Here is a 10,554-nt window from a genome sequence, read left to right as displayed (position 1 = left end):
GGCGATAGTTGGGTTTTCCAGGCACCTCGTGGACATCGAATACATTCTGAAATTATGTTTGTCAACCACACAGTGATTGGATTTGAAGTTCTGGACGAAGTAGCGAACAGATCGTTTCTGAGTGTGATCATAAACCAGGCCGGATCCCTCACATTATCTCTGGCCCATCAAGTAGAGCTACGGATAACATATATATGTCGACCCAGTGAAGTTCAATATGAGCGTGAAGTGTTACGAGGGTAAGTAGTTATGCCTTCAGTATTACTATGGATAGGCCTTACCACCTTTCTTTCTTGCGTGAAAGTATGCATGAAGATTCGACAACAAAATTTTCAAGGGACAATTATGATAATACAATCGTAAAATCCAAATTTGTCTTTTACCTTATGAAGCTTTGAGATTCTTAAACTATGCGTTGTTTTTGAGATAAAGACATGAAAAAAAAAACCAAATAGGTAAAGTTTAAAAAAAAAGATAAAGGTAAAGTCAGTAACGTTATATCATTATAGACTTACCCGATACACAGTTACGTTGTCTTGAATGAAGAGTACTGCATGGATGACATCTTTACGTTAGTGATTTTTGATCAAAATTGTCATGGAATTTCGGCGGAAAATTTATCCTGTAGAATTGCTGTTTTTGGAAACAAAGGCGAAATTTGGAAGGTGAGTGTATTAACAGGTGGGCTTTCATCTTTGTTAAAAGTTCGTGGAACATTCGAAAGGTTTCATGATGCTTCATAGTGACATTACAAAAATTAATGGTCACATTAATATAGACGTATGTTATTTCTATTTCTCACAGTCTCCTAAATTGTCATTATATTCCAGGTCGATTTTATTGTATAAATGTATTAACACACACAAAAAAAGTAATATTCAAAATTTGCACTAAAAGTAGAAAAGCGATCAACAGCCTTTGAATATAAAATTTTGAAAGATTCACTAAACTGCTAACCGTTGACAAGTCTTACCATTTGAATGCTCAGAAAAAAAAAACAACATATATGGATAGTTTTTTCCCATATTGAAGTGAAAGTGAAAGTTAAGCGAAAATTAAGTTCACCTGTTCATGCAAAACGTGGCCATGTATCTCAAAACTAGCAAAAAGTTGCCAGATATGTGCGTTTTTTTTTTTTTGGTTTTTATTTAGTTTAGAGCGGATCCTGAAAAAGCAGACTCTAATCTTTGAAGTGATGTAAAACTTAACTCAAATAGACTCTCCTAACTTATCTAAATATTGGAAAGAAAACACACACTTGGGAAAAGTGTGAACTGAGAAAAGAGGCTCTGAAGTACACGGTCTATTCAAGCGCTTAATCTCTACCAAGTCGTGCTAGTTGTGTGATGAAATCGAGAAAAAAAAAAGGATATAAACCACCGGAGCGACAGCAATGAAGTGATCATCAGATTAAGCTGAAATTAAGCATGATTTGTTAACACATTCTGCCTAGGGTTAATGCCAACTTTAATGCAGCAGTATAATCTTTTCTCAGGTTATTACAGTTGAAAGCGAAGAGCATTTATAGGGTTTTTAAGGAAAGAAAAAAGGACTCTATAAGAGACACCTTATTACACTATTCTACCAAAAAAAAAAACAAAAAAAAAAAAAAAACTGGTCAAAACATAATTTCCTAGTCGTTTATATATATATATATATATATATATATCAAGTTTTAGCGTAATGAAGAAGAACGGCCGTAATAAGGCAAAACAACGTAACTCAGAATATCATGTTCTGAGAAAAACGACTTTGAAAATTCAATTGGTTCCCATTTTTCCGTCATAGGAGCAAAACACTTTTGAAGCAGCGAAGTTTCTTAGGCATTAATAAAGAATATCTCGGGAAAATTTCAGTAAAATAGGACTTCCCGTTTTAGAGTAATTGCCATGTTTAGAATAGATACAGCATTTTACCGAATCACAGCACTGTGCTGATGAGTAATTCTAGTTTGCCAAAAGAGCGTATCCTTACTTACGTTGTGCGAGAATCCTCACGCGGCAACATATCAATTAGGCAAAAGAACGTATCCTGACTTACGGCGCGTAAGCATTCTCCCGCGAAGCCACTTCAGTATGCCAAAAGAACGTATCTTGACTTACAAATATCTGCGCCTCAACCCTTTCATCAATGTAATTAGGCAGAATGACGTATCCCAACTCTATGGCAACAATCTCTATGATTTATTTACTTTGACAATTTTGTTAACTGGATGATAAAAGTCCCGTTATGTGTTTTTAAATATACATAAGGAATAGTAAAACACGTTAGCTTGCAAAATTATCGATACAATTGAACATTTTCATTTTTTTCTGAAAACTTACCATGTATGTACTAAAATGTGATTAGTTGTTATCTACCAATTACCGTATATTCTTGTTTTACTTCATTTGCATACACAGTTTATAGTTTATTGAAATGTCCATTCTTTTTTATTATCTTTAAGTGTATGTTTTTTTATCTCTTGATGTAAGATTTTTTTTCATTGGGAGCATAAATATATGTGGTTTATCATTCATGTTGTTTTAACAAAAGTATGGATTTGGATTAATATTGACAACTAAAGTACGAGTTTGGGTAAAGTCTGAAAATGGATTTCATTACACTTCTTATGCCATGTGCTACAATTAAGATGAACTTGAAATATGTATAATTTTTAGTATGAAAATGCATGAGTGGCAACTATTATGACTGTATGGGAACTGGCAAAAAAAAAAAAAACTAAAATAAAATGGGTATGAAAAAGAATTGTATAGACATCTGCACATACACTTCGTTTCAAAGACACACACACGCATGTGTTAATATTGAGACTCCTGTTTTAATTTCTATCTTTTCTTTGATTTATTTAACTATTTCCATTGAGATGAAAAGATTTGAACAGACAAAATAATATTAAGTACTTTGTTTATCGTTATAAGTTGTTGATGTTTGGTTGATTGCATGAATTGTATCCGTAAGGTTAAAATGCCTCAATTCTTTGAACAACAACAATAATAACAATGATTTATCAGGTATAGTATGAATCCAGGTTTTAATGTTTTTAGGTGTAACTTGACCACACACACACACACACACACACACACGCACACACACAACCAAGCAAGTACAAAACACACACACACACACACACCACACACACATACACATCTCAGACTTGTCAGGGGTGCAAACATTCTCTCAGTTGAATAACTTTGAGATAGACATGACAGAAACGTAGATGCAGAGACTGATTTACATTTTCTTAAAGGTTTATAGGGAAAAATGTGTGTACAACTGTTTCTCAAAGACAACAGCATTACAGAAATCATTCGATTATTTGCAGGTCTTAAGAATATGAAATAGGTATCTACGCTTTCTTCTTACAATCTAAGATAGAGTTTGATATGCCATTATGCTTTTATCACATTGAAAGCAAATCAGCAGTAACTATAAACATTATCATGATGGTAAAAGAAATAGAAACAAAAATGTAATTTGCTTCCCGAGTAAAGTAGCCTTTATTATTACGTACCACAGTTGAACAGAACCATGGGACCAAAATTTTCAATTGCAATAGAACAGAACATTTTTTTTTTTTTCTGGAGATTAGTTATACTTAGTTATACTATTACCATATCAGACCTTCGCATCAATTTTTACCTTGGAAGATCAGAACATCTACAAATTACAAATTATAAATAGCACACAATGTATTTTTAATCCTTACTGTTTTGAAGATCAAGTGTAGTAAGAAGTAAATACTTGGGTAAAGAACAATTATCAGGCAACTGAAACGAAGGGAGAATTTGCAACAGTATTTACTTTAAACACATTTCAATAAACGTCTTATCACAACAGCGATTTGCTGTGCTGCAATACATCTGCGTTGTCTGAGAGCTCCCGGAGAGATTAGGCTCAAAATAAATCAAAATTAGGCAGGAAATAAAGGTTACTATTTCCCTGGTTTTCTGAAATATGTTGACAAGTTTCAATCAACATGATATTGATTTTGAGGGCAAGCATTTACAACAATATTTGATATGAACAAGTGATAGTCTTACCTAAAGTTGATAATCATCATTTCAAAGGGCAATAAGCCCTCATCATATCTTTTTTGAAATAGAATCTTTAGTTTCATATCAATATAAAAAAAGAAATCTTTCTTGTGCCTTAATAACGTAAGAATAGTCATTAACATTTCACAGCTGAGTTTTGCGAGTTCTTAATTTAACTGTGAAAGATTTACTTGATCCTATATAAACAATCCGAGTGTTATTATTTTTCTTTTAGAGTTGACTGATCTAGTGCACAATCCACTCCATCCTTCATGAGATTCTGACGGGCGTGCAGAGCTGTTCTGAAATTTGTATAGTTGCTCCTTTCTCTGCTTTCGAACTGCTCGGTAGACCACTGCAGGAAAATGAAAAAGAAACGCAAGAGAATAATTAACACAAAATATAATGAGGCACTCTGTATTTTCCACAAAAGAAAGCTAGTGAATTTCAATTCTGCTTTAGTTATGTGATTAAATTCTTCATTAGACATGGTTGTTTGTAACAAATCCTCCCTCACAGACCCCCCCCCCCTCCTAAAAAAAGCAAAGAATATGAGAATGAGTATTTATGAAGAGTTTGTTCGCACAACCGATAAGTCCGTTTTTGAAGATTTTGAAGTACAGTCTCTCTCATAAAGTACAATATGATATCTTTTAAATCATATACTGGTCAGTCCATAAAATGGAACATTTTTGAAGTTGTGGTCAAAAGAAGGAAACAATTTCTTATTATTCTCTTTATTTTTCTTGACCCTTAATCGCAAATATCTCCATTTGGGAAATATGGACTTATCGTATTTTGCAAACAAACTCTTCAAATAATGAAATACACTCACAATATCTATTATTCAACATCATACAAATACCCCTTGAGGATGCACAAGGCTTTGTGTTTGTTTTGAGACAGAATATTGTTACCATTTCATAAGTTTTCATTTAATATTATTATTTTTTATCGCTAAGGAATGAACTGTGAAATGTGGTATTCTCAAATTATCAGAGAGTCATCATCATGGATTCTGCCTTCCTTTATTTTTATTTTTTTATTTTTCCAAATGCCGGCTTGTGTCGCTAGTGATAATGACAAAGGTGGGATTCATTTCTGCCCCCTTCTCCTAATACTTTTTTTTTTGTATGAATTAATAGGTGATTATTCAACGTGTACCTTTCATTGTACTTGATACACTGCATTCCTTTTCTGTGCTGGTCTAGGCTGGCGGTTGGTGTGGACACTGAAAAGAGAGACAAGCAAATATGTATATCAACACGAATGTTAATATCACCTAAAGTAGACGATTGGGTCTGAATATTTGAACTATACATAGTGTTTAAAACCACCTAACTTAAGAATAAATATTTGAATTCCATAAGCTTTTGCCCTCAACATTTTTATGGGGGAGGGGTGGAACGTATTAGCATGTATAGGATCTACCATGGCAACAATGCATTATATCGTATCGAAATGAAAAAAAAAAATAATGTTTTAAAGAATATGTACAGCTGACTAAAATTGCACAAAGAATTAAAAAGAAAATAAATAAAATAAATCAGGCCTCCATAGTTAGCAGGTAAAGAGTACCATTAAATATTACCTTATTTTTTAGGCTAATTTTAAGTGAGTAAATTCCTGTATGTATGAAAACACCACAATCACATTCTTCATCCTTTCAAGAAATAACAAAGAACATCTAAGACTACTTATGTTTAACCAAAGATGTAGACCAAACATTACATTTTATCCCTACTTTTCTTGCCAAAGTAATGATGTTAATGTCATTACTAGAACATATCGTCTGCCATCAGTTCATGTAGCCACTAAAGACTAAATGGAATTCATCAGTATCAAGCGTTATTGTCATTTGCTTGAAGTCGAGTCTACTGTTTACTATAAAGCTGTTACTTTACAAAACTGAATTTGAGGTAGAAGACCTCAAGTCGAATGATGTCGATGATCATAACAGTATATTGGGGTCCACTTCCTTTGCGCATAGGTAAATTTCTTTTGAGAGTCACTACTTGATCTACTAGACCACTAGTAGTAGTACAAGTATCCTACATTTACATAGTCCTTTAATAGTAGAACCACAACCACACCAATGAGCCACGTTTTGCCAAGCCCACCGACAGGAAAGGCTGTCATACTCATAGATCTATTTTTGCTCTTTATTTTCGTAGCTTGCTGTGTTTTTTTGTTTATTTTTTTTTTTACTCATCGTTTTCTTAAATCTTAGTGAAAACTATAATTGAAAGTACTGGACCCTACTAGCATAGCGTACTGTCGTCCACTCTGTACAGCCCAATCGCCGTACTTCGCACGGCGTCTGGTCGGGCTGGATCAAACTTAGACCTGACAAAAACAAAATAAAACTTACCGGTGTTACCGCTGATTTTCTTTGTGGTAGCATTAACTGGTCAGGAGAATATCCATTCCATGACTGCAAAACAGAACAATTGGCATGACTTCATGGTTCACACTGCAGCAAAGCTTGCCTGCCAGTCAACCAGTACTCTGCTGCAGCACTGCTGCAGCCGTTGTTGCAAGCGGCCCGGCATCAGCGGCGGCACTACACTCACTGCATGCCGCGGCTGAAATGGATCTGCAGCACGTAGCCGTAGGTCTTGCACATAGAGTTATGCAGTGTAGCGTGTGTCGAGTTGTGATGGCCACGATGTTGATACGTTGTTTTGCCGTGCTGACTGTAGCGCGCATGGCCCTGAGTTTATACAGCAAAGCGCTGTATGATGACATACGTTCTTTTGCCGTGCTGACTGCAGCGCGCATGGCCCTGATTTTATACAGCAAAGCGCTGTATGATGACATACGTTCTTTTGGCGTCGCAATTTCCTTCTTTTTTCTTGAGAAACCACCATGAAAAAACAGTGTATGTAAAGATACGTTCATTTGCCGTAACAGCGAAAATGCTTTCTTTGTCATTTCTATACGTATCTCAGCTTACGTTGTTTTGCCTAGCTGGAAACGGCAACGTTGTGAAAAAGGTGTGTGAGATACGCTTTTTACCTCTGAAATGGTAAACATTTGAGAATTGAGACATTCACCATTAAAAAGAGCACATTTTATTTAGGAGCCATATGCTCATAACTCAAAATGCCCAAATTTTGAGTTACGTTCCTTTGCCTTATCACGGCCGAGAAGTCTTGCTCTTTCAGAAAATATGAAAAACTCAAGAATGTCAAAATAAGCTAGGTTGACCCATTCAGTCCTCACACAAAATCAGTGCTTGCAACGTTTTGTTGGTTTTGTCATCACGGTCACAAATGCACACTCACACACGCACACACACACACACACACACATGCACACGCAATATCATTCTGCCGGCTTTTTTTTTTGGTAATCCCCAGGCAGAAAATCTGTCATGCTGTCAGAAACATTTGGTTTCCAATCAAATTCATGAAATTCACCTAAAGGCAATGAAGAAAAAAAATATTTTGTTAAAGACTGATATTTATGCATATGTATTGCTCCATCAACGTATGTATATCAATATACACGTACATGTATGCTCATGTACAATGATAATACAGAAACCAATTAATCAATAAATCGAATCAAATTCTTTTCCTCGAAATGTTTTCATTGCAGCTGATTGACAATTGCCCTACAACGACGTAAATAAGCACTGAATTGATCAGTGTTTTAGTAGTAGCAATGATTAAAGAAAAAAAATATTGGCGTATAAACTCGAGCAGGATTCGAACCTATGACCTCCTGATCTCTGGAGAGGTGTCATCTCCACTAGACCACCTAGACCACCGAGTGTTGGTTCTAATCCTTCTTATCATGGCCACTACTTAAACACTAATCAATTCAGTGCTTATTTACGTCGATGTAGGTTATAGGGTAATTTGTCAATCAGTGGCAATTTGGTTTGCAATTGATTGTCTAATGCAATACAATGCACAAACCTAAAAAAAAAAATAAAATAAACAAAAAATAAAATGATGTTGGAGTTATTCCAATAACGTGCCTTTGAGAACAGAGCATAAGGTTGAGGTATTGAAATATGAAGATCCCTTAAAACACTCTAAATTTCACCCATGCTTATTCCAAAGAAGCCGGCTTTTATTAACTTTCCTTCTCTTGATTTATAAAGTGAAATGTGTATAAAACTACAAATCAATCAGTGGTTTGACGCCTTTATAAATGCATTGTAGAGTGTTGTAACTAAGTGTGCCAAGTCTAACGCTAATGTGGCAGTTAAAAACCTGTTAAAGGGTGAAGGGATTGAGGTGGAAAATTGTTTTGACTATTAAAAAGCCTATTCGTCAAATCACACATGAACATAGGGAAGTGATACATACATCACATATATGTAAAACTATATTATTTGCCATAATAGCTAATTGGTTTCTTCCTCATCAAGAAAATTCATCAGTGAAACTGGTTAATGGACGTTCGCCGTATGACGGGTTTGTGGTCTTTGAAACAAACACATATGTGTGCCCTGAGGGATTTGATGATAGAGCTGCTGATTCGCTTTGCCGAAGACTCGGCTTTCCAGCCGTGGAAGAATACTTGAATCAGACATTGCCCGGCATTGTGACAATAAACGGGTTTATTCAGTTACGATGTGCTGACGGTGAGTACATATAAACATTATTGACCTACATGTATGACCGAGACTTTGCTACGACCGACATGTTGTGCTTCATTTGTTTTGTTTCATTCAAGTTTGGGTTGTTTGTTGTTTTGTTTTTTTTTTTTGTCATTAGTTTGCAGTGAAAAAAAAATGGCAGTCCTCCTTCGGATCGGTCCTCAGAGCTAGCTAGCTCTAGAATGCAGATTTATGGAATTAAAGATTTTTTTTTTTAAACTAACCATTTTCCAAGCAGTTCACGAGTACAATTAAACAGACAAGAAGAAACACCTTCATTTCTATTATGATCTTTGCAGAGTGTTTGCGTCTTTGTGCCAGGACACTATAAATTGAAGCATACTGCAGTTCTTTATCATTCTTGCATTTTGTTTTTGTCCAAACAAAGCAATCCATTCCCAAAAAGTCCAAATCCCCAACTTGCGTAATATATAATGGACATCGATTTTTGAAGCATTATCGTGCAATTAAAGAATTCCGTTGTATTTCATGTACATGTATTTCTGTGACGCCCCGAATTCATTTCAGCTATCACTTGCGTCGATTCAAATTTGATGTATCCCACTCTCGTAAGAAATATCTATACGTCGAATATTGCTAGTAATACATGTGATTCCTCATATTATCAAACTGTAATACCGTTAAAACACTGACATTTTTACAAATGAAAAAAAAAATCACAATTTGAATCCTTAGCCCAATTGATTCTTTCTTTACGATTTTTGTTCATTATTTTAAAGTGTGGTTCCCAATATCACGATTGGCGCCACGATTGAAATCGTGGTCTTTATCGTGAAGCGATCGTGGTGATCTTATCAGATCGTATTAGATTGTATCATATCTTGAGGTCAATCATGGCAATCGCGTTAATCGTAGAAAATTTTTGAACCGTTCAAAAATTTTCTACGATTAACACGATTAATTTTTGATCGTGATCATCGCATCAGATTGTCTTGGATCGTATCAAAACGCAGCAAGTCTTATCTAATCGTGCTTCTTAATCGTGTTGATCGGGATCGACTTTTTATTCTTTTACTCGCAAATCGTATATATTTTGTATTCCGCGAGGTTGAATAAGGGAGGGGTGGCACAATGAAATCTAAAAAAGCAACACCACTGAAACATCGACCAGAAGCATAAGGCCAAAAAAAAAAATTGTTTGTTTGCCCTTAATTGTCAAAACCCAAGAGGGTCGGTAGGTCGGTTTTTTTTTTTTTTTTTTTTTTTTTTTTTTTTAATACAGGGTACCCTTTTTTCCATGTCAATGCACTCAAAACTCCGAGAGATTCATTCAAATTTACGTCTTGCCAGGGCCCGTTACGCGAGGCAGAAACACTCACTGACAGACACTTATAACGTTCATCTTTGTTAAATTTTGCAAACAGCTCCAAAAAAAAGTACCTTCCAGTGAGATGCTGGCAACTGAACTCCAAACAGTTTTGGTGCCATGACAGCTGGTAACGGATGCTGCAAAAGTAGCCATCTTGTGAAGGGCTGCACACTAACCCATTTTTTCTGCCGGTCCGACCTGTCTGTGTCGGGCCGGTAAATGCCCCGTTTTACCATTTTTTACAGGTCCGAACAGAAAATTTACCGGTCAACAACGACAACATAAAAAACATTAAATGACTTGCAAACTTATTTTCTTGTTTTTTATGGATGTACCCCCCCCCGTGTACATTTTATTAATATTTTTTTCAAACTTGCATTATTTATTGCACAAGAAATTTAAAAATAAAGACAGGAAAAAATTAGAATGTTTGTTTGTGAATTAGTGTATAATAATGAACAAAATCAGATTGTATCAAATGCGTTTGTGACTTTTCTAAACATCAGCGTACGAACTTGCTGCGTAACCTGCTCTTGGTGGTCAGTTGGATTGCGATGATTTAATGAATTATT

The 10,554-nt window shown here is 35.2% G+C and overlaps 1 protein-coding gene across 1 annotated transcript in view; it reads left to right on the top strand.

Moving 5' to 3' along the window:
• Positions 1-217: 217 nt before the first annotated feature.
• LOC140227041 (uncharacterized) overlaps positions 218-10,554 on the top strand; it is a 36,495-nt gene continuing 26,158 nt past the window's right edge. The window contains exons 1-2 of the mRNA XM_072307472.1: positions 218-239; positions 8,422-8,637. Coding sequence (XP_072163573.1) covers positions 218-239; positions 8,422-8,637 — 238 coding nt within the window. The remainder of the gene's footprint in view (positions 240-8,421; positions 8,638-10,554) is intronic.

Source organism: Diadema setosum, chromosome 4, assembly GCF_964275005.1.
Source record: "Diadema setosum chromosome 4, eeDiaSeto1, whole genome shotgun sequence".
NCBI lineage: Eukaryota > Metazoa > Echinodermata > Echinoidea > Diadematoida > Diadematidae > Diadema > Diadema setosum.
This window is presented reverse-complemented; position numbering and strand designations above follow the sequence as displayed.